Source organism: Ovis aries, chromosome 1 (genome assembly GCF_016772045.2).
Source record: "Ovis aries strain OAR_USU_Benz2616 breed Rambouillet chromosome 1, ARS-UI_Ramb_v3.0, whole genome shotgun sequence".
Classification (NCBI taxonomy): Eukaryota; Metazoa; Chordata; class Mammalia; order Artiodactyla; family Bovidae; genus Ovis; species Ovis aries.
The window spans coordinates 124,270,295-124,295,733 of NC_056054.1; the positions used below are offsets into that span (position 1 = coordinate 124,270,295).

The 25,439-nt window shown below is 46.0% G+C and overlaps 1 protein-coding gene across 2 annotated transcripts in view; it reads right to left on the reverse strand.

Annotated features, from left to right (window-relative positions):
- The window catches only part of HUNK (hormonally up-regulated Neu-associated kinase), a 134,179-nt gene that overhangs the window by 66,344 nt on the left and 42,396 nt on the right, over positions 1 to 25,439 (reverse strand). For both annotated transcript variants that reach the window (XR_006055609.2, XM_004003742.6), the window contains exons 2-3: positions 19,872 to 20,164; positions 5,696 to 5,751 (exon numbers count right to left, since the gene is read on the reverse strand). Coding sequence is in view for 1 of the 2 variants with exons in the window: in XM_004003742.6 (XP_004003791.4) it covers positions 5,696 to 5,751; positions 19,872 to 20,164 (349 nt within the window). In the remaining variant the exon portion in view is untranslated. The remainder of the gene's footprint in view (positions 1 to 5,695; positions 5,752 to 19,871; positions 20,165 to 25,439) is intronic.

Below are 25,439 nucleotides of genomic sequence, written 5' to 3' on the forward strand. Positions count from 1 at the left end.
AAGTATGCTGAACCAAAACATATTTTCATCAACTCTTGGGTTATGAGTCATCCAGGAAAACAAGACAGGCTTGCTTGCTTTCGAGGACTCAGGCAGGAGGAGAAAACGAGCCAACAGTCGTTGGAGTCAGCCTGCTCGCTTCCAAGTGGCCAAGGGGGTAAGAGGCGAAGGAAGACTGATATTCTCTGGCGGGTGTCAGTGTCACCCCAGATGACACACGATCCCACCCGATAGAGTTGACTTTTTTCAGCTGAATGTTTTCCTTGCATGCAAGTCTCTTAAAAAAGAATGTTCCCAATGCACGAGGCAACATATGGTGATTTGAAGAGAGGGGGAAAAATACACCCAGTGATTTAGACAATGCCGAGCGTTGGCTGGAAAAAAAAAAGCCAGAAAAATAGCAATGAGAAGTAGACTAAATGGCCTCCTAGCAAGGATCCATTGCTTGGATCCTGGGTGATTAAGGCAGGGGGGCAGAAGAAAGAAGCACTCAGTGCATCCAAAGCCGCACTGGGCCCATTATGCCCTCTGTGCTCTGTTTACTTTTGATTTTATAGATAGGGCAGCTGACAGATCATTAGGGAGCAATTAGTGTCTGGTCCTCATCTGATATCATTCCTCAAACTTTGTTGAGTGGAGAATTAAGATCATGCCTCCTCCTTTGAACTTCAGTGTAAATATTTATGGTTCTGGTCCCCAAAGAGAAGACTCGGCCCACCGGGCTCAGACAGAAAGGGGCTGTGGTCCGAGACAGGCTCCACATCGAGAGAGAAAAAAAGTCCTTGCACTTTCTCAACTGGCAGGACATACATCTAACTTCTTGTTTTCCTTCACGCTAACACGTCTCCACCTGCAAAGCCATGCCTCTTGTGAAAGCTGTAGAGAAGCTCATGAAAGAAAAAACCCGCTGGGAGCCGGGAAGGCAGAGTTGTGAGTCCATGAAGTTACTCACACACCATGGGTCAAGATGCACCACAAACATTCCCCCCTACGATCGTTGGGTTAAGCTGTACAATGAAAGAGCATTTCTAAATAGAACCTCATCCAGGCAGAAAACACATCAAGGCTCTGAAGGTCACCCAAACTCTTCAGCTGAAGGTTGGAATGAAAAATCAGAACCCAAATCGGGATGGGCAAACCCACCAGGAGCGCTGCCTGTTCACACACTTGACTCTTCTTTTGTTTGGAGAGTTTTGTTTTCTCTCTCTTAACCTCTCTCCTCCTGCCTTCCTCTGCTCCCTACTCATCCACTCCCGCCTTCACAAACAGGAGAACAAAAGGGCCCTATTTGCTTTCCCTTCAGCCCAGCTTGCATTAGGAGGCCCTTTTGGGGGGCCCATGGCTCTCTTGGATTCGTGTTTTAGGAGGAGATCTCTGTTCTAGAGACTCTGAGGGCCCCTGCTCTCAGGGCTCTGCTCTGTAGTATCACTGAAGTGGGAGAACTGGGAGGTGGGGTCAGGAGTAGAAAAATGATTCTGAGCTTTCAGTCGAACAGCCATTTAAAATTCGCTGGTGGCCCAGTGGTTGAGACTTCACCTTCCAGTGCAGGGGCTGCAGGCTCAATCCCGGGTCAGGGATCTACAATCCCACATGCCTTGTGGCCAAAACTCCAAAGCATAAAAGAGAAAGCAACACTGTCCATGGGATCGCAAGAGTCGGACACGTGTTAACGATGAAACCACCACCACCACCACCGACAGGGTAACAAATTCAATAAAGACTTTAATAAACGGTCCACATCATTAAAAAAAAGTCTCTAAAAAGAAAAAAAATTTCCCAAGGGAAATTTAAGGAGAACATCAATGCGTACAGAGCACCCACTATGGTAAGATGGAGAGACAGCACCTTAGAATAAACATATTAACTGGGCCAACATTTTAAGAATAATTTTATAAATAGTCATGTTAGAGGCCCAGTCTCCTGAGAACCCATAAACTAAAAGTCTCACTTCCTGATCTCCGAGGGTTCCATTAACTCCTTCAATTTACTCCCTCAGCTCTTGATTTGGGGCTACAACTAAGTGCTTGATCTTAAAAGAGGGCAGGGATGGGGAGGGGGGAAATAAGAGACCAGATTCCTCACTTGCTCCCAGGCAAGCTTGTGAACACTGGCGTCTTGCCTTGTCTTAAGCTCACTTTCAAAAAGATAAATGAACAGAGGTCTGTGGGACAGAGAAGATAAAATCTACATTTTAAGTGACTTATGTAGACCTGGCCTAAAGGGTTTAATGTAAAATATATTGTGGAGAAATAACTAGTTTGTTTCACATGCACAACTGTAATTATTAAAATTTGACACATATGCCTATAATTAGAATTGTGAAACTAGGGGGAAGTTCACCTCCCAGTAATGTCACACGGGTCTGCCTCAATTAGATTTGGTATACACATAAGCCAATTACCACTCAGTTTTCTGAGAGTTATGAAATGAATCTCAAAAAACACCCAAACAAACGCTATCTTGGAAAACTGACATGCAAAATTGTTTTAAGTTGTGGCTGTTACCCTTTATGATTATACTAAACTAAAAACATCAGACTGCTTTCTTTTTTTAAAAGGGGGGAAAGGACCCTAATTAAATCAAATCTTATTCCAGTTAATTCTAGTTAACTTGAACTGTGGCTTACATGGCTTAAGTAAATTTATTTATATCAGATTATTTCAAAGAAAGTGAAACTGTTAAGAGAAAATGGTAATAGCCATAATCAACCTTTGAATAAACAACTAGGTAATTCCTTTGAAGAAAAGGTTCAAAGGGCTTTCAAGTTGCAAGAGGGCAGCTGTAGGGATGTTTGATCCAAATTGCCTAACTCAAAAGCAAGAAAACACCTAGGACACTGGGCTTTCTTTGCCTCAAACATCTCCCCTCTTCTCCCACCTACTCTGTATGAAAAAAATGAGGAAATGCAGATTCTGCTAAACAAAATACAGTTCCCAGTTGCCCTCTGGGATGGCATACTGTCTCTTTCCATTCACATGTACGTTAGGGCTGTTTGGTTTAGCGGGTCAGGAGAGAATAGGCGCCAAGTGAGAAGTTCTAACAAAGGGACACCCAGTTATGAAAGCCTCCTTTGCAGCTGTTTTGGGAATTCTGGTTCCTGACCCCTGGTTTCTGACACAGCCCACTATGTCCAGACGAGCTACGATGCCTGCCTGGGTACCAGTTCAGAAGCTGCCACGCTGAGAGGTGATGACTCTGCCTAAAATGGTCCTGGTATCTAAAGGGTCCCCCCACCCATCTCAAGGGCTCTAATGTCTGTCTGCCGTGTCTTCATCTTATTTGTACAGGTCTCCTCTAAGAGGGTTTATTATGTGGCCAGTGTGTGTGTGTGCTCATGCGCGCCCAACTGTGTGCTGCCCCACGGGCTCCTCTGTCAGGGGATTCTCCAGGCAAGAACACTGGAGCGGGTTGCCATTTCCTCCTCCAAGGGATCTTCCCAACCCAGGGATCAAACCTGCATCTCCTGCATTGCGGTCAGATTCTTTACCGCTGAGCTACTGGGGAAGCCCGGCCAAGGTGTGAGCTGCTTGCAAATGCACCCACTATCTGCAGAGACTGGTTCTTCCAGAATCTTCTCAGCAGTGGAAAGGTCTGTGCTTTTCAACACTCTCCACTCTCACCGATGATTGTCTAGGTCTATCGCTTGAAGAGAAAGAAGCGAAAACACACACAGGGGCAGAGAGAGAGGCAAAGTGAAGGGCAGAAACAGCATGGGGGTGCTGGGTGGGTGAGGGGACCACCTGGTGGTGGCCTACACTGTGCTGGGGTCACCGGCCTCGGCACAGAAAATGCGCAGGGGAGTGAAGTGCTCTAATTCAGACCATAATGGACACCCAGCCTTCACACCGCCTGCTCTCTTACACACTCTGCAGCTTCAGGGCAACTCTGTGACTGTTCCCCACACATTTTCCAAAAACAAGTGCCAGGTCACCCTTTCAGGGAACCCACAAAGAAATCTCCTTGCCTCCATTCCTCACCCCCCAGTCCCAGCAGGACGTGCCTTTGTTTAATGCTGCAGACTTCGGAAACCAGGAGCAAAAAGACATCCTGCAGACATTCCAGAGTCTGCCTTGTTTAAGGCTGCTGCACCCGGCTCTCAGGACAACTCAAGTGCAATAGTAAAACAATCTGATTTAAGGAGAAAAAGAAACTTGATCATCCAAGAATCTTCTAAGAATACATCCTAACACATTTGAGTCAGTTCTAACTAAGTGGATGAACCTAGCACCTATTATACAGAGTGAAGTAAGTCAGAAAGAGAAGGACACATACCGTATATTAATGCATATTATGTGGAATCTAGAAAGATGGTACCAACAATCCTACGTGCAGGGCAGCAAAGGAGACACAGATGGAAAGAACAGACTTTTGGACTCAGTGGGAGAAGGAGAGGGTGGGCTGACTTGAGAGAACTGCACTGAAACATATATATTACCAGACGTAAAATAGATAACCAGTGCAAGTTTGATGTGTGACACAGGGCACCCAAAGCTGGTGCTCTGTGACAAGTTGGAGGGATCGGGTGGGGGTGGGGGAGGTTCAAGATGCAGGGGACACCTGTATGCCTATGGCCAATTCCTCTTGATCTATGGCAAGAACCACAATATTGTAATTATCCTCCAATTAAAATAAATAAAACCCAAATACATCCTATAAAATCCCTGAGGCGGGCAGGGGGGGAGGACTGGTTTCCTCTTAATTGTTAATGTCCTAATAATGGGTGTATTTATCAACACCTGTCACTGATGCTTAATCACCCAGCCAAGAGGCCTGGAGTCCCTGGCAGCCTCTTGCCTGTTATTGGGTTGGAAGCCATCTGGGATCCCAAGGAATATAACTGGTCATTTGAATGATGTGTTTTAGAGAGTCTGGAGATGGTTTTCAGCATTTGCGAAACAAAATTTCCTTCTTGGGTACAAAAGCTAAAATTCACAAAGGTCTGTTGATCCTTCTCTTTTCTTCTAATAGAAAGTCTTTTCAAGCCCTCGAGGCAGAAGAAATTACTTGTACATGGGGTGAGAAAAGAAAGAAAGGAGTAAAAGATGAGGCTAACGTCTGAATGGAGACATGATGCCCTATGATTTTGCCAAGAGCAACCACACAGGTAAACAAAAGTAGAATATTTCTGGAGAAGAAGCCATGGGGTGAATTCGCTTACGGACCCTTAGTGGTGAATCAGTTATGATTCACTCCACCCTGGAATTTCCTCCTGATTGGCACAGACCTCTAAAGCAGCCCTCTGTTTCACTCTGTACCATCAACCGGTATGACAAAGCTAAAGCAAAGACATTAAAAAGAGGAGGTAAGCTGCATTCCCTCTTATTTCTGTGCCCCTACATTCACTGAAAAGTGGAATAAAGCGTGGTCAATCTAATAGCAGCATCTTTGAACCAAACTATGTTCCCCTTTTCTTAAGAAGATTTCAGGTGAATTCAAGTAAAAAGAACCCCTCCACAAGTTCAGCTCCATCTGAATGAACAGAGAAGCAAAAGTCTGAAGATTCCTAAGAACATGCTTTATGTTTAAATTATTCAAAACCATGCTTAGATGTTGCAGGTAAAAGGAGATGAGCTAGAAGTATTGTCTGGGGATTAGAAACAGACCATGGTAATTTTCAAAGTCAGAAATAAATAACTGAGAATTGACAACACAGCATTTAAAGGATAATCTTGCTTTAAAAAAAAAAAAGTCATACCTATCAGCTTGATATTATTGTCTTCATCTAGCAGCAAGTTTTCTATCTTCAAGTCTCTGAAACAAACAAAACCATACAACATTTCAGATAAGCACTTGAAACAGTAGAATAACATTTTGCTTCCAACGGGAAACGAACTGTTGAGAGCCACTTTGAACCAACCCAGAAGGCTTGCTGCCAAAACTCACACAATCAATAAGTAAATATTTATGAAACATGATATACGTAATTGCTGCAGAGTCAAAAAGCTAAAGGATTTCAGAGAAGACAGAGAGCAAGGAGGGCAGAACCAATCAGTTTCCAAAAGAAGTGGGGCCAGAGCTGAAACTTAGAAGTTAATAAAACCAGGAGACAGTAGAAGACATCATTCAAGACAGGCACTGCTAGAACAGCTGAGAAAATACAAATGTGACCATGTTTTTGTGAGATGGTGAGCAAAACCAGCCAGAGTAAGGAATGTTCAGGCAAACAGTTTCTTTTTTTTTTTCCTCTTAATTGAAAATATGATTATCAGTCCTAGAACCTCCATGCTTGGAGCCCAAGTGAAGTGAAAGTCACTCAGTCATGTCTGCCTCTGTGACCCCCCTGGACTACACAGTCCATGGAATTCTCCAAGCCAGAGTACTGGAGTGTGTAGCCTTTCCCTTCTCCAGGGGGTCTTCCCAACCCACAGATAGAATCCAGGCCTCCCACATTGCAGGCGGATTCCTTACCAGCTGAGCCACCAGGGAAGCCCAAGAGTCATCCACATATTGGCAAGGGATGATAAACTATTTAGCAGGTAGCTATTATGGTGGACAGAAAAATAGACCCCAAAAATGTCAGGGTTCTAATCCTCAGATATGTAAACATTACATAACCAAAGGGAATTAAGTTTGCAGATGGGATGAAGATTGCTAATCAGATGATGAGTGGCTTTTGACCATGGACACTGAGATAACTTGGGAGGTGGGAGGGAGAAACATGCTCCTGGTCATGCCGAGTATGAGGGGTTGGTGGTATCTGTACAAGCTGTCAGCCCCTTGAAGGTATGAAACATTCTGCCTTGCTTACCACTCTGCCCCAGTACCTTTGCACATTCCATAACCCAGTAAATACCAATGAAACTACATTATTAAAGAGATCACTTGGGATTCCAGAAGAAAAAAACGTGGGTGAAGGTATGAGCCATCTATGTCAGTGATCATGAGCACCTTAAGTTGCAACCTGTCAGCTCAGACACACCATGAACATTAAATGTGTGAGCATATAGTTCCCTTCTATATATACACAAAATGCTTTTTTCCATTGTTTTGAAACACAGCATTCTTGGCCCAGCTTTTATGTTCACACTTCTGAACACAGACATAGCCAAAAGAATTATTTTTGTCCTCTTATCTCTGTTGTTAGGACTAGAAGATTGTGGTCATGATAAACAAAAATGGTGACTGATAGCACTTCTTGGAAGTGCAGAGATGAGGGGAACAGCACTTGCTAGAACTCTGGAGGCCCAGGGGGCCAAAGTGCCCCATCTGTGTCCCATCTCCTGGGGACAGGGGTTTACAACTTGGTCCCAGCACTGCCACTTCATCCCGTCTTCCAAGAGTGGCCAGAAATCTGGATTCAATCCCAGGTTTTCAACGTTGGCAACAAATTCACAATAACAACCACAGTGCATGGGCCAACCTTACAGGCAAGATCCAGCCTACAGACTCCCGATTTTCAACCTCAGTATGGGAGGAAGCTGAGCCTTCAAAGGACATGAGACGCCCAGGGAGAGGGCAGAAAATGAGGCGCCAACATGCTGGCAGGAACAAGGACCTTCAGAGCCAGCTAAGAAGGAACAGTCAGGCAAGTATTGGCATAGGAATGACAAAAGGGCAGCACTTCAAGATGACAAGAGTTAAGGAGTCGAGTGCAGGAAAAGGGGAGCTCCAAACAGTCACCACTGGATTTCAAAACTGGAATCCTTGACCCATGACTCGTAGCCTTAAGGCTGAATACCTGAATGAGAAGGGAGACTGTGTTGAACCGAGCAGCTGGGGAAGGTAAATAGATAGTCCCCAGTGCACACGCGGGCTTCCCAGGTGGCTCACTGGTAAAGAATCCGCCTGCAGTGCAGGAGACTCGAGTTCAACCCCTGGATCGGGAAGATTCCCTGGAGAAGGGAACGGCAGCCCACTCCAGTATTCTTGCCTGGGGAATCCCATGGACAGAGGAACCTGGCGGGCTACAGTCCATGGGGTCTCAGAAGAGTCGGACACGACTTAGCAGTTCAACAACAAATCCATACACATTCACCAATGGGAAGAACTGTATACATGCCCTTCGATTCAAATAAAACCATACATTCAAAAAACTGTACCAGTCTTTAAAAGATGTCACCTATGTCCAAATGCAGGGTTACCCCCCCCCCCCACTACCACCATATAAGGTGATCCTTCTCACTTTTCCAATAGGAAGACTCTGCCCCTCGGAAGGTTTTTTGAAAAACACAAATATATAACTTTTAGAAAAGCACTGAAATGATCAAATGACTATTGACACTATTTATCTATGAAGCTGCACCATCCTATTTCAGAACATATACTATCTTCTTAACATAATTACTTTAGAAATATTGTTCCCACGCCCTCATATCTTATTGAAACAATTTCATTCAGGCTTGTGGCAGGCAAGAGCAGGAGTCTCCAGTGTAACACGACCTTTCAATTGAGATAAAGTCCATTCGAATCTGTATGTGATGTGCTTGTTGGAAATATTATCCCAAGCCATTTAAATAATAAGAGCCCATTTAAAATCTCTATAAATTATCCACTGAGTCAATTGATTTTAGAGTGGACTCACAAACTCTCACCACTGTGAGTCATATCCCTGTAGCAGCTGTTATTAAAGCCACGCAAAATGCTGTCGCCTCCCTTTCCACTGGTTCCCTCAGACTTCTAGAGTTTCCAAGGCCATCAGTGAGTCAGGTCAAGGTTAACTAGCATTTTGCTGTTGAAAATAATGGAGATTGTGCCCTGACAATATGAGAGACTTTGCAAGCATTCTGTAAGGCACTTCTTCCTTCCTGAAAATGATAGACTATGTCTTACCCTTATATTCAAGCATATATGGTAATTCCCAGCCACTTGCATGGACTCACAAAACAATGTGCCAACAACGGTCCAAACTGTAAATTCTGTGAAAACTGATTATAAAGCAGCAGCACTATTTTAATCTAAAAGAGGGCCACAGTTTATTTCCAGCAAAATTAAACCTCTTTCCCTGGGAAGCATGGAAGCCACACGAAGGCATTAAAGGAGAAATTTGGTTCAGAACAAATATTATGAAGAAAAACAGCTTAAAGAGGTGAGGTCAAAGAATGCAATTGCCAAGAATAATAAAACTAAGCTGGATAACTCCAGGGCCACAAAAGACCAAGGAACAACCAACCACAGTGATTAAAAGAACAATATAAATGAAAGGCTAAAATTAAGAGAAGATGCAGAAGAGAAAAAAAAAAAAAGGCCCACTTTTAAAATAGGAGAAATGTCATAAAACCAGAAAGTATTAAAATGTAATTATTACGCTCAGTCATGTCCAACTCTTTGAGACCTCATGGTCTGTAGCCCACCAGGCTCCTCTGTCCATGGGATTCTCCAGGCAAGAAAGAATACAGGAGTAGGTAGCCATTTCCTTCTCTAGAGGATCCTCCCAACCCAGTGACTGAACTTGGAACGTTAAATGCATGTTTCTAAGTAAAAGAAGGTTGTCTGAATAAACTATGATTCCAACTCTATGACCTTCTGAAAGACTGTAGATTTAAAAAATGTTCACAACTTAAAAGTTGACAGTTATGTTTTAATCGGCAGGAATTTTTAGGACTTCAAGCCCAGGAGGAAATATCTCAAATAACCCTGAAGGAACTGCTCCAAGGAGGTAAGGAGGAGAGCTAGGTTATGTAGAAGTTTTGCAACAAAGGCAGGTAGTCTGAACGTCAAAAGAGTATTATAAATTAAAGAAAACCAGCTGGTCGAAAGATTATTATAAATTAAAGAAAACCAGCTGTCCCAAGTTAAGGAATTTAGCACCTTGCAGCGTGTGGTAAGAAGCAAGAGTCTGGCCTCACTGAACTCATTCCTTTGATGTGCACTTCTGCTCTCAGGGGCCAGGATCCTGTATTTTCACTTCTTGAGGGTCCTCAGGGCTCACTGCGGGGAGTGGCTATGGTCTGATGGCTACTAGATGGCAGGTATTCTTTCCTTCCTGGGTTCCCTCAGGGCTCACCAGCTCACCATTTATGGTGGCTGCAATTACTGATGACCGTGATATCCTTTGCTTAGTGATATGGCAGGAAATATTCCATTTCTCAAGAGAAAACTACAGACAAGGAGAAGATCACCAGTTGCCTAAGGTTGCGGAAGGAGGGCTAGAACGCACAGGTAGAACACATTATTTTAGGGCGGCAAATTTATCCTGTATGGACTTCCCTGCCTGCGAATGCAGGAGACTCAAGTTTGATCCCTAGGTCAGGAAGATCCCTTAGAGAAGGAAATGGCAACCCACTCCAGTATTCTTGCTGGATAATCCCAAGGACAGAGGAGTCTGGTAGGCTACAGAGCACAGAGTCACAAAGAGCCAGACATGACTTAACAACTAAACAACAGCAAACTATTCTGCACACTACAGTGGTGGCCAGATGGCACCACGTATCTGCGAAATTCATACAGTGTACAACACAAAGAACATCCTAATGGACTATGTGCCCTGAAGAACCCGAATGTGAACTGTGTACATTGGTTATCAATAATGTGTCAATACTGATTCAGCGATTGTAGCCAATGTCCTATACTATCACAAGATAGCAATAATAGGGAAAACACATGGAAGGGAAGTGGGAACTCTAGTTCTGCATGATTTTTCTGTAAACCTAAAACTCCTTTAAAAAATTAAGTCTATTAACTTTTTAAGTAACACTTGGATATTTTCCCCTTCCTATAAGATCAGTACTAGGAATGGTATGAGGATGTTTCCTGTGAAGCATCCTTACCACCTGAAGTTAATTATGAGTCCATTCAGCACAGCGGGCCACTCAGACCCTCTGCCCAGCTACTCAACAATGACTCTAAAGACCATGAATGATCTCATGAGGCCAAAAATTGAAGCATAACTTCTTGAATAATAAAAGAAGGACAAGGGGATTTCCTGATGGTACAGTGGTTAGAACTCTGCACTTCGACAATAGGAGGCTAGGGTTCAATCCCTGATTGGTGTACTAAGATCCTATAAGCCATGTGGTACAGCCAAAAAAAAAAATTAAAAATCAAAAGGATGAATTTATTCACAAAGTTTTAGTGTTAGTATATTACAATGTACCGTGTGTGTGTGTCAGCCAGTCAGTCATGTCTGACTCTTTGCAACCCCATGGACTGTAGCCCACCAGGCTCCTCTGTCCATGGAATTCTCCAGGCAAGAACATTGGAGTGGGTTGCCATTCCCTTCTCCAGAGGATCTTCCCAACCCAAGGATCAAACTGGGATTTCCCACATTGCAGGCAGATTCATATATATATATATATATATATATACACACACACACACACACTGGCAGGCCTCTGTAAACCAGAAAACCTCCCCATGGTGCATGTGAAAAGCATGGTTTTTAGCTCCATCCTGAGAGCAAAATATTTGTCTGTGTTCGGTGTCAGGTTTGTGAGATGGGAGAGAAGGTTCTGACAGCTGACCAGTTTGCACCTGACATAAGGCGATGCTCAGTTTCACATTTAACAGCCCTTGATGGGATCAACCACCTTGCGGAGAAGAGGCAGACGTGGAGGGCTCTTCCTCCCGACCCGCAGTGGGACAAGTTTCTCTCTGCGGTCAGCTGACTGCAGGTGGTATGAATGAGTTACTGAAAACCCCGGGGAAGGGAAGAAAATGGTCCCTGAATGGATAGGAACTGGTTTTGCCTTGACCAATAGGGCTTCCAAGAGGACTCAGGACAAGTAAGAAACGGGACAGGGCATGTGTGGCGGAACCGGCTATCAGGACAGTGCTGCGGGGCTGGGGTGGGAACACTGTGTCCTGGGAGCGAAGGAAAGCAGTCAGTGGAGGCCCTTTGCCCGCCCAAGAGAGCACAACCCAGAGGCTTCTCAGCCCTTCTCTGATGACTGGGCAGTCCCAGGAGAAATGCCCGGTGGGGCTCCTCATGGCATCCATCCCACAACTCCCCAACCCTTGCCCCGCCAACCCAGCACTGGGTCCAGTTCTCTACACTGTTTGAGGATGGGGCGTGGTGGGGTGGGTAGGCATTTTTCTAGACATTGAGAGGAAGGCCCAAGGGGAGAGCCCTAATCACCAGTCCTTTGTTCTGGGTTATTTCAAAAGCACAAGCTCCAACAGGCCTGACTAACAATTAAAGCTTCGCCCACAGGCTAGCAGGCATCCCTCCCCCTCCACACACCCACCCACCCAAAGGCTCCTTTAAAGGTATCCCTTTCAAGATGGTAATCTCTAAGGTTTGGAGCCAGGCCATGGGGAACTCTGCCCTCCCAGACCCAGGGGGTGGAGGGGAGGACCCTGTTGCCATAACAAAAAAGGGGGTCCTGGGGCGCCCTGGGGGAGGGGAGGTGCAGCTGCTGGGGAGACAGGGCAAGGGAGTGTGCGTGCACACAGGCTTTCAAGGGGAACACACGCTCATGCGTGAGAGTGCGCGTGTGTGCAAGCACACGTCTGTGTGCCTGTGTGCGCATGCACAAACATGCTTCCCAAATACCAGGATGATGGGGCCTCACCTCTCGAGGCAGTGAAAGTCAGGCCTCTAACAAACCCCAGGCCTAAACTGGGGGCAGGAATTCTAGAGAGCTCGCCCATGGGGGCCATTCCGGGCTAAGACCCAAGATGAAAGGGAGGAACTACTGCTGCTGCTTAGCTAAATCGCTTCAGTCGTGTCCGACTCTGTAAGACTCCATAGACGGCAGCTCCCTAAGCTCCCCCGTCCCTGGGATTCTCCACGCAAGAACACTGGAGTGGGTTGCCATTTCCTTCTCCAATGCATGAAAGTGAAAAGTGAAAGGGAAGTCGCTCAGTCGTGTCTGACTCTTAGCGACCCCATGGACTGCAGCCTACCAGGCTCCTCCATCCATGGGATTTTCCAGGCAAGAGTACTGGAGTGGGGTGCCATTGCCTTCTCCTAAAGGGGAGGAACAGAGGGGCATAAGCAGAGGCTGCCAGGGAGGGGAGAGGAGGTCAGAGGGCTGCAGGGGAGGGGGATGGGGGAGAGCTGGCAAAGGCCTAGTGTGGAGGAGGGGGGCGAACCTGGGCCAGGACGGCAGCCTGAGAGTAGGGCAGACAGGCTCCAGAGGCCAGGGCTTGCAAATGGACCTGCTGAGCCGCCCTGGAAGAGTCACTCCGAGCTCCTGATTCTTTGGAAAATGGTATCCTAAGAGGGGCCACCTGGCAGGCCCGATTGACAGGCAGAGATGACAAAAACGGGCCTCTTCCAGCTGCACAAGCACTGACAGATACGAGGTGAGACGCTGATGTGGCCAGGGGAGACGATGAAGCTAAAGGTTCTAAGACACAGGGAAGGGGAGACTTGGAAACAGATTTCAGATAAGCAATCCCCTCGGTGACAAGCAAACAGTTGTTGTTCAGTCGCTCAGTCCCATCTGACTCTTTTCGACCCCATGGACCGCAGCATGCCAGGCCTCCCTGTCCTTTGCTGTCTTCCGGAGTTTGCTCAAACTCATGTCCATCGAGTTGGTGATGCCCTCCAACCATCTCATCCTCTGTACCCAGCCCCCTTCTCCTCCTGCCCTTAATCTTTCCCACCTTGGGAGGCAAATGAAAGGTCAGATTGAAGGGGCCCAAGACAGGAGATGGGGAGCCTGGACCAGACTCAGAGAGGACTAGGTCTGGGGGAGAAAGTTGTGCCTGCAGAGATGGCCACAAGATGGATTTTGGTAATGAGCTAAGAATAAAGCATTCAAGAAAAGCACATAACTCCCCAAGGCAACAGGCATTTTGCAGTGAACAAGTTTTTTTGTTTGTTTGTTTGTTTTTGTATATTTTTTAGTTAGGTTTTATCATCAAAAGCACTGTATTAAAACTAAATATGGGAAGTGGGAAGGCAGTTCAAGAGGGAGGGGACATATGTATACCTATGGCTGATTCATGTTGTTGTATGGCGGAAACCAATACAATATTATAAAGCAATTACCCTTCAATTAAAAATAAATAAATTTTTAAAAACCAGATGATTTTTTAATCTTTGACTTATTTATAAGATGAGCAATTTGGTTAAATGCAAGAATAATGTGTTAAGCATGTACCTGATTTATTTATTCAAAATGAAACCTTTATTGAATTCCTACAATGCTCCAGAAACAAATTCTGCTCATAAAATGGAAGAGCTATTCATTCGCTAAAAAGATGCCACCTGACAAAATGTGACCTGAAAACTAAATAAAGTGGTATGAAGTCAATGAAGAAACTCCCTTAAAATTCTACAGAGAATATGGAATATTCCAGAAAGAACATGAATTGGTGACCAGAAAGCTTCCATCCCAGTGCTAACTCTGACACTAACTGCATTCATTCGATTTCCTTTCACTCATCCAACAGAGTCTTACTGTGTCTGAACTGGGTTGGGCGCTGGGTTAGATGGTGGTCTGTGCAAAAGATAGAGAGGAAACAAGCCAGTTATTTTGTGAAGCTGAAGCTGAAGCTCCTCCAATACTCTGGCCACCTGATTCGAGAGCCGACTCGCTGGGAAAGAGTGAGGGCAGGAAGAGAAGTGGGTGGCAGAGGATGAGATGGTTTTGATGGCATCACCAACTCAAAGGACTTGAGTTTGAGCAAGCTCCTGGCATTAGTGAAGGAGTTAGTTGTGTCCGACTCTCAAAGAGAGCGACTGAACAACAACAATCTCGTGAAAAGCATTTGGAAAACAAAATAGAAGGTGCTGGGGAGTCTATGACCAGACAAGGGACTCCTGGAGGAGGTGAGCTTCTGAGCTGGGACCTGAAGGATGAAGACAATTCAGCCAAAGATTTCAAGAGCCTGGTGGCTCACCTGATAAAGAGTCAGCCTGCAATGCAGGAGACCTGGGTTCAGTCCCTGGGTGGGGAAGATCCCCTGGAGATGGGAATGGCTACCCACTCCAGTATTTTCGCCTGGAGAATCCCATGGCCTGTATAAGTCCATGGGGTCGCAAAGAGTCGGACACTACCAAGCAACAAACACAAGCAGAGAACAGCTCTGGGGCCTTGAACGCACAGACTCGGCCTCCACAGATAAAACGAATGAGGTGGACTCAGTGGCAGTTACAGTATACATATCCTCAGTACTTCCTGAGGGTCTCGAGCTAAGCACTTCACAGGAATTGAGTCATTTAATCCTCACAACAAGCACATGAAGTGGATAATCCCTTACCCCTATTGTGTAGTTCTAGAAAGTGAGGCACAGAAGCCTGAGAGATTTGCCCAGTGCAGCTTTTAAGTGGTAGACCCGGAACATAGATACAGGCAGTCTGGCTTAGAATCCACACACTGACCCCAGCGCACCCCAACTGGTCAGGCTGGAGCTTTGTGAAATCCCACATTTCTTATCATGTTTTCTCAGTCCCCATTAAACAAAAGAAACTTTGATCTATATAACCAGTGTCTCCAAATACGTGCTCAGACCCTGGGATCTCCAACAGCCCCCTCCCCCCAAGTTAAGCAGAAGTCACCCCTTTCTCATCCGCCTTCCCCTCTCTCCCCTCTCCAAAGGAAACCAAAAAGGTAAAAGAACTTCGTAAAACCCCATCAGCACTGGTGGGATCTGCTTCTTGTCAGGCTCACGAGAACAAAGAAGGGTCCCCTCTCTTGCCCGGCATTCCTCGGAGTGCAGAAGGCCCCTTCCCAGCGCTGATGAGTGACTGGGGTCATGGCTCTGGGAGCAGACGTGTTGACACACGGGCGCCTGGTCCCTTTGATCACGCATCTCTCTCACTCCCAGTCCTGCTTGTCTCTTCCTGCTTAGGGATGGCGGTATTGTGTTACCCGGCTATGTTTTGTCTGTACGGCTTGATTGGACTTTGTTATTTTGAACGAACAGTTGAATCTCAAATGAGCCTCTCGGCAGAATCGGCATTCCTGATGATGGATGGTAAGGTCGATGCTTTTTGTATGATAGAAAAATCATCAGATGTTGGTGTGAGCCCAGTTGAGAAAAAGAAAAATGGGAAAAAAGAAACCCTTGTTGGAATTTAAACCCAAAGTTATCTCAGGCAGTCCTCAGAGGGTGTAATGAAGATGTGAGGTCCACATTCTAATTTTGCATAAGTGAACCACCACACTGTTGCAGCAGATGACACAAAAGGTATATGGCAGGTCTTTTTTTTTTTTAATAACTTAATTTATTTTTGGCTGTGCTGGGCCTTTGTTATTGTGAGAGCTTTTCTCTGGTTGTGGCGAGAGGAGACGACTCTCTAGTTGTGATGCACGGACTTCTCACTGAAGGGGCTTCTCCTGTTGGGGAGCACAGCCTCTAGGGTACCTGGGCTTCAGTAATTACACCATGGACCCAGTAGTTGTGGCTCACAGGCTTTAGAGCACAGGCTCAATAGTTGCGTTTCGAGGGCTTAGTTGCTGTGCAGCATGTGGGATCTTCCCAGATCAGGGCTCAAACCGATGTTTCCTGCATTGGCAGGCAGATTCTTTACTACCAAGCCACCAGGGAAGCCCAGGTTCAGTTTTAAATGAAGTCCTCTGCCAGCTAAGGAAATCTGCTTTACAGACGTTTGGTTTCCTTTTTTCCCTTCTACTTGTAATAGTAACATGATTTCTAAAGATCCACTTCCTTTAAAAGATATTTAAATAGCTCTGGATCGATAATTAACTATTTAGATTTAATTTCACAGGAAATGAGGGCTCTGCCACGCATTAAGCTGATGATGATATGACAATACAGTATCAGACTCATCAGGAACTATGCTTTTTAAAGCAGCCTCTAACACACATCACCTAAAGCCCTTTAAATCACATAATGTAGCCACCAAAATTCATCCTAAATCCTTTTGGATGATCCAATCTGTTTGCTCAGAAATCTTCCCGCTAGGGACACCAGGAAGTCTCTGAAATGCTATCTAAACTCTCTTCCTCATTTGAAAACTCTAACCTCGAAATATGCGTGTATGTTAGTCCCTCAGTTGTGTTGACTCTTTTTGACTCCATGGACTGTAACCCACCTCTCTGTCCTCTCTGTCCATGGGGTTCTCCAGGCAAGAATTCTGAAATGGGTTGCCATTACCTTCTCCAGGGGATCTTCTGAACCCAGGGATCAAACCCAGGTCTCCTACATTGCAGCCAGATTCTTTACCATCTGAGCCACCAGGGAAGCCCAACCTTGAAATCATTTATGAATTCATTCCACCTCTGCAGCATAAAGGAGACAATTCTCCACCATTAAAAAAGGCTACAGTGTATTACCAGATTATGGCTGCTAGAAATGAGACATTCAAAACCTTTGAAAATTCAAGACATTCCAGATATAGCCACCCAGGAATATATTGGAAACAGTTTCCTGTGATGTCTCCACCACCTAATTACCTGTGCCCACGTGCGCTGACACTCATTAACGGGATTTCTAGAGGAGAAAATGAAGAACTCCTCCAAAACGACACCTGTATTTCCAACCTTCCCTAACTTCAAAAGATCTGAGCCTTTGCCACTATTGGCTGATGAATATATTTCCGAAGAGATAGGGAACGAAGCGGAATGCCGGAGATCAGAGAGAGAAAAAGCGCACCCTCGTTGCTATCAAAACATTATTAAATGCATTCCTTTGACGTTCTGACAGTAATTGCACTGAAAGGGATTGGATTTTGTTAAAATTACTTTAAAAGGGTTGCTGAGAATTTCCTGCGGGAGGGACCAGCAAGCAGTGCACAGCCTTCGCTGGCTTTCCCTTTGTTGTCCCCGAAGCTCCGAGCCAGGGCGTATCTGATTTTTGACAGCACGAAACCCGAGTAATAACACCCTGAGTCCCTCGGAAAGCTCCACCCCCAGTTCTCTTTTCCTCCACGACCAGCGGAGTGGGTAACCCAAGCTGATTCATTCGCGAGGTTTCTGCCTTTGTCGTCTTCATCACCAAACCAGGCATCCTCCGATCATCATGTCCCCCATCGTGGCAGAGCTCTGACACCGCAGGTTACACAAGGGGGTTGTTAACAGCCAAAAACAAGGTTATTCACTTACAGTTTCCAAATGTTCCCTTCCTTGCTGATCGAAACTCAAAAGAGCTCTGATGAATCGTGATTTGCTGACAGTGTGTCTGACTGAAAATACGTACATGGAGAGATTTTCTTACCTTAGTGAGGAAATGATCTGCCTGAATGGGGCCTGGCCAAGGCTGGCACCTCCCCACAGTGCCCCCTCCCCCAGCCCGGGACCTCCCCCCTCCCCCCAGGTCCCACCAAAGCCCGGGACCTCCCCCCAGTGCCCCCCTCCCCTAGCCCGGGACCCCCCCCTCCCCCCAGTTCCCCCCAAGTCCTGATCTCCTGCCCCCTCTATGCCCCCTACCCCCAGCCTGGGGCCTCCCCCCAGTGTCCCCCCCCCCCCCGACCCGTACCAGAGACTTCCCCACAGTAAGTCCCAGTGAGTCCCAATCCAGATTGGGACTTCCCCTCAGTGTCTCCCTTCCCCCTCCACCGAGACCTCCCTACCGTGTCCGGATTCAGGCACACGGGGCCCATTGGTAAAGTTAACTGAAGGAAGCCACTCATAAAAGACCATGTCTTGTTTCCATTTATATGCAAGGTCCAGAATAGGCAGATCCACAGAGACAGAAAGAAGACTAGTGGTTACGCCAGGGCCTGGCGGGAGGGGAGGGAACGCAGAGTGACTGCCAGCCGGCACCCAGCTTCTTTTCGGGGTGATGGAAATATTCTAGGATTAAGGCAGTGAGTAGAGTTGCACAACTCTGAATATACTGAAAATGACTGAATTGCACCCTTTAAAATGAGAACTAATGGGATGTGAGCTGTATTTCAATACAAAATTTTTAAATATATGTGTGTGCATATCTATATAATTCCTTGATCTTGATTTTTTAAATGAGAATCAATTAAACATGAGCCCTAATTTTTCTCAACAACCCAGAGTAATTATGAATTATAACTCCATGAAGGAAGAAGTATGCATTTACTGATGAAGTCAACACTTTTTTGGGAGGAAAAGAGGACACTTTCATTTTTTTAAATTTTACTATATTCTATTGACCTTATTCGGAGAAGGCAATGGCACCCCACTCCAGTACTCTTGCCTGGAAAATCCCATGGACAGAGGAGCCTGGTAGGCTGCAGTCCATGGGGTCGCTAAGAGTCGGAGACACTGAGTGACTTCCCTTTCATTTTTCACTTTCATGCATTGGAGAAGGAAATGGCAACCCACTCCAGTGTTCTTGCCTGGAGAATCGCAGGGACAGGGGAGCCTGGTGGGCTGCCGTCTATGGGGTCTCACAGAGTCAGACACAACTGAGGCGACTTAGCAGCAGCATTGACCTTATTTTAGTCTAGCACCAAAAGTCGGCCCCCACCACCAACAGCAACACTGCCAAGAGTTCTGTCTCCATTCAGTTTGCTTGCAAAGCTCCTCCTCAGGAGGGAAAAAGCTATTCCAAAAATAAGTTTGCTTTTCATAATTATTTGCAAGTTTAGTTTGGCTTATGGGGAATAAGCCTCACTTTCAAAGGCAAGTTCACAATTCATGTAGTGATTCAATTCCATTGAATAAAACAGCTATTGAGCAACTACCACATGTAAAGCAAATACAGTGAAAGCACCATTAAGCATTGCTAAAAAACAGTCTCATGCCATCTTAACACTGATGCTTCTTTCGGGCACCTGAGCAGGAGTTTTTATTGTTTTGGAAATAATAATAACAAGAGCAGCCAACACTTAAAATGCCCCTATTACATACCAAACGTAGTTCCAAGTTCTTTCCATATAATAACTCATTTCCCTTAATACCAACTATGAGATGAGTATCATGATTATTCCCATTTTACAGAAGAAGAGACTGAGGTTCAGAGTGGTTAAGTAACCAGGCTAGGGTCACATAACTATTTAAAGGACAGAGCCAGGATGATTCAGCCTTGTTTGCCTTGCACTGTAGCACGGCACGGCGCGTCTGGCCCAGAGGTGGTGGCCAGCATCTCGGCGCAGCCCTTACCTGTGGACCACCCCGACCCGGTGCAGGTGCTCCACCGCAGAGATGAGCTGCCGGATGTATCTACGGGCTTCCGCCTCCTCCAGCCGCTTCTTCTCGTAGATTTTGTGCATCAGGTTGCCCCCGGGGCACAGCTCCATGACCAGGTAGTAGCTGTTCTCTGTCTCTAAGATATCGAGGAGCTGGGTGATGTTGGGATGGCGGATCATCTGCTGGATCTGCCCCTCTCGCCGAAGGTTTTTGGTGACGTAGGTGTCTTTCTTGGCTCGCTTCTTGTCGATGACCTTGATGGCCACCTAAGGAGACACCAGGGACGCAGCTGTTACCAGACACTGCAGGTGAAAGTTTACCCCCTTGACTAGCCACAAAATCCTAGGAAGACACATCGCCTCTTCTCCGCACCAGGAGCAAAACCTGATCTGAAATAGCATCCAGGGAGAAAAGAAAAATGTTACATCAGCAAAGGTCAGAAGAATCAACCACGAAGGAAGAGAATGACATTCACTCAGGCCACCTCGAAGAAGTCTGGAAGGCTCAGTGAAGAGTCAGTGTCAAACCTGGTGTTTTATCCTGCGGAGAAAACACCAAGGTCACCTCCAGCCAAGGCCCCTCCCCACCCCCACCCCACCCCACTCAGAGCTCGTAATTGCTCCAGGTTGGGTGCCCCCAGGCTTTCGTTTCTGAAACAGCCAAATCTGCCTCCATCTTCGGTTCTGGGGCGTGTTTAGGGAGCTGAGGGGTGCAATGCCCAGGGATTTGGTAACCCTGCCCTTCCTCCCTACCCTTCTCTGTTCCACACCGGGCCCTCAGGTCTGGCTGCCCCTGGCTTCCAGTGGTCACCTCTTTCCCTCTGAATCACGATGCAGGGACTCTTGGCCCCAAGTCAGGCCCAACCTGTCGCTGCTCCAAAGCCACATCTCCGCTGCCTCCTGGACGCCCCTCCTGGGTCACTTCCCCTGCAATCAACGCGTCACATGTATAGACCCTCCAGCTTTGTAGAAAGGGAAGGAAGGAAGGAGGAAGGGAGGGAAAGGAGAATGGGATAAGGATGGAGGGATGAAGGGGGAGAGAAGACTTCTGCCCAAGTCTCCACCTTCCTACCATTCCTTCGTTGGCTATCACCAATTCACTTACCCAGCCTTAAAACGCACCACTGTTTTGCCCTCTTATTTTCTTACTTGCATCTTCTCTCCTTTCTAAGGCGACCAGCCAGTGACACCTCACCATCTGTTTGTGCTAACTGCCTCTCTCATTTTTCCTTCCTCTCTGTTCCCATGCCAGGCTGCATTTATTTGGGACCTTGCCTCCCAGCGTTCAGATGCCCTGAGTCTGTGTGAGACTCTAGCAACCCAAGGGGCATTCTTCTATGAGGCTGTCAAGCCACTGGGCTGCAGGACAGAAACACTGGACCTTCCATTTCTATTTATTTCTTTTTTGTGTAATTATATTTTGTAACTGCTTCATAACGCATTCAGTGTATAGAAGTGTGATATAGATTAATTAGTAAATGATTAATAGATGATAGATAGACTGATGCTGGGAAAAGAGTGAAGACAGGAGAAGAGGGAGCCGAGGATGAGATGGTTGGATGGCATCACCAATTCAACGGACATGAAGTTGGGTGAACTCCAGGAGATGGTGAAGGACAGGGAAGCCTGGCATGCTGCAGACCATGGGGTCCAAAGAGTTGGACATGACTGAGCGACTGAACAACAACAGGCAGGCAGATACATGTTTGTACAAAGGGGCTCAAACGTTCTTTTCTTTTCTTTTTTTTTTAACACTAATCCTCTATCCTAAGTCCTCCCAGGTCCTGGCAACCACCACTCAAATTGTAATTTTTTAATGGGAGGATGATTGCTTCACACTGTTGTGTCAGTTTCAAATGTTATTTTCTTGACAAGTTTGTGATAAAAATAAAAGTCTGGCCACGCTGCTCTGGACTGTGACATCAATGTCCTCCCTCTTTTCCTTGATACTCGAATTCGTACTCTGCCCTGCCTTGATATCAGTAGGTCTAGAACTCTGATTTCTTGCCTGAAGCTCTTTGGGGGCTCCCTACTCCCCATCGGGCAAGGTCCACAGCCTCAGCCCAGCGCTGAAGCTTCTTCTCCATCAACCCCGACACTGTTCACCGCAGACTCCCAGCTCCCCAGAGCAGGTCTCCTCACTCCCCCTGCCCACACGTTCAGCTACCCTACACCCTCTTTACACCTTCAAATCCTCAGACGCTAACTCCCGTCCCACCTTCCTTCCAGAAAGCCTCTATAACACTCCTGTCATATGCTCCCATCATGCCTACCGCTTGTGATACCATTTAAAGCACCAATCCCTCCCCTTAACACACAGGGACCACTCCCCACTTTGACACACTACAGTGCTTTATAAACGACGAGTGACCAGCAGGTCACTAGCCAAGCAAATCAGTGAACCTTTTTCTTAATCACTGAAGCAAAACTAGCTGAAAACAGCTTGATCTAGCTGTAAACAGTTTATCATTTCTTCTAGAACAGTCTTTTTCTAAAAAAAAACTTGAGATGTAATTGACATATAACACTGTATTAGTTTTAGGTATGCAACATAAGGATTTGGTGTATGTCTCTATTGGGAAGTGTTTACCGTAATAAATCAGGTTAACATCCATCATTATAGTTATAAACTTGTGTGTGAGAGAGAATTTTTATGATCTTCAATATTAGCAACTTTCCAAACATACAATATGGTATTGCTAACTACTGGAGGAGGAAATGGCAGCCCACTCCAGTTTTCTTGCCTGGAGAATCCCATGAACTGAGAAGGCTGGTGGGCTATAGTCCACGGGGTCACAAGAGTCGGACACGACTGAGCAGCTAACACTTCCTTTCACTTTCCTTGCTAACTTCAGTCACCATGCTGCCTGTTACGTCCTTCGGACTTATCTTACAACCAGAAGTTTGTGCCTTTTGACCGCCTTCGCCCATTTTAATGGAGATTATCAGGCCCTTAAGCCACAGATATGACCAAGGGGGACAATCAGCCACTGGACCAGATAAATCAGAACCTGCTACGTCCCAGGGCCACGCGAGGCCGATGCTATCTGCCCACAGAAGTGGGCTGTAGTTTGGCCAACCAGTTCAGTATATACAAAACCAAAAGCTTTAAAAACTGTACTCATTTGTGACAAAATATATGTATATATGCATAACACAGGCACATATATATACACACAAATATATATCCATCATCTTGTGGGGGCAGAAAGAGGAGTGCTGAAAAGTACAATTAGATTCTGTCTGCTCAACTCTATGTTGCAACGTTTTAAAAATTACACCCTTTGGCAGTGAAATTCTTAAAAGTACTGTGAATAAACAACAGTCTGAAAGCCTGGCAGTAATACGATCTGCCTTTCTTAACAGAGCACACAATTATTAGGAGGATAATTTATTTAGCTCTTTCATTGCCTGGAGTAGGTGATATAATGGCCACCCAAAGACATTAAGCCCCCACGCCTAGACAGCGTGAACGTGACTTTATTTGGAAAAAGTGAAGGATGCTGAAATGAGATTAGCCTAGATTATCTGGGTGGTGCTAAAGGTCACCACAAGTGTCCCCACAAAATAGAGGCAGTGGGAGATTTCACACAAATACACAGAGAAGTCCAAAGTGGTGAAGCGGGCAGAGATGGCAGGGATGGAATAATACGGCCACCAGGCGCTGGGATAGGCTAAGGACAGACCCACCTAGAGCCATCGGAGGAAGCACAGCCTTGTTGACACCTTGACTTTGGTCCAGTGAAATTGACTCTGGACTTCTGGCCTCCACAGCTGTGAGAGAATAAACTTCTGTTGTTTTAGGTTACCAAGTTTGCGGTAATGCATTACAGCATGTATGTGTGCGTGCTAAGTTGCTTCAGTCATGTCCGACTCTTTGTGTCCACCAGGCGCCTCTGTCCATGGGATTCTCCAGGCCAGAATACTGGAGTGGGTTGCCATGCCCTCCTCCAGGGGATCTTCCCGACCCAGGGATCGAACCCATGTCTACTAGAGCCACCTGGGAAACCCATGCATTACAGCAGCAACAGGAAACTAACACACCAGGGTCCACCCCACCAGCATCTGACATCTTGGTTCCCAAGTTCTACTGATTCTGAAAGTCCCTTTGTGAAAACCCTGAACCTTTAGGCAGACCCACCTATAGAAGCTATCCTATAAAGGCCCCTCTCTATTTTTAAACACCTTTACTTGGAAGCGTCGCTAAACTTGTAAACTCTGTATTGATAATACTGAAGATGGAATGACGTTCTTCTTGATTACACAAAACCATTTAATCAGCTTCATCTGTAACAACTGAAATGGGGGGGGGATGAATGGGAAATTAAGGAATTGGCAGTGATCAATGATCAGCAAAGGGAGGCATCTAATTTAATTTGACAGTAATCAGAGATTTACAGGCACTAATTCTACCCAGGGGAAGCCCAGTGTGATGCTGGGTCTCTAGCTGAAAAGATAAGCTGCTTCAGTCAAGAGAGTTTTAAAGAGTAAAATTAAATCTGCACAGACGGACTGAGGACCCAAGTTGATGGACCAGACTAGAACTCCCAACATGGTCTTTGAGTTTGTGATTGGGGTGTGGGGCAGGGGGGTGGGAGGTGCTGTCAGGGGAGTTTGTGAGTTTCATCCTGAGCATATGGGGAAAGAAGTTTTGCTGTGACAGGTCAACAAAACAAAGTTTCCAACTTTTTGATGGCTTCAAGTTGCATAGCTTCCTGAAATTTTACAGCTTTCAAAGATTGCCCCCACATTTCCAAGTAAGTAGCAAAGTCTGAGAAATTACTAGAGAGATGAACACAGCACCAGTGGACCACAGGTGAAACTGATCATTCATCAGCTTCTCATTAACAAGACACCACACTTCTCACAGTATGGCAACACCCACCCCATCACCACTCCCAGGCTCCTGCAAGAAAATAAATAAATAAATACCTCTCAGTGTATAAAATCAGCAAACTTTTAAATAGCTAAGCTCACACAAAAGAAAAGGAAATATCCCAAGGCAAAAAAAAAAAAAAAAAGAATAGATCCAAGATGAGGCTGCGGCAGCTATGGTGTAGAGAAACAGAAGATACAGGGAAGAAGGGGTGATGGCAAGAAAGGAGATCCTCAGAAAGCAAAGGAAGAGGCTGGTCTATGGGGAAGGGAAGCCCGGCTCCCTCCCACGCGGGGAAGGAGGAGGAGAGACAGCGTATCCTAATTCCTCCGGAGAGGGGCCAGCTGCAGAAAGGCATTCATGCCTAATGACCCCTGTGACATCTTAGGAGAAAAATTCCAATGTCGAATTTTACTTAGAATGAGGGACGCACAAAGCGTGTGGCCCTAGTCTCGGCACACACTTCCACAGACCCATGGGTGTGTAAAGATGATGCTCACAAACCACTCAGTAAAATGTCTGGGACTTAATAAGAGCTCCTTAAAAAGATGTTCCTATAATCATTATCGCTTTGCTTTCACTGAGGCCACCTGTAGAGGGTGAAGAGCATTCAAAACTTAGTTCAGCCAAAAAAAAAAAAAAAAAGCATCGCCTTGACCTGTCACC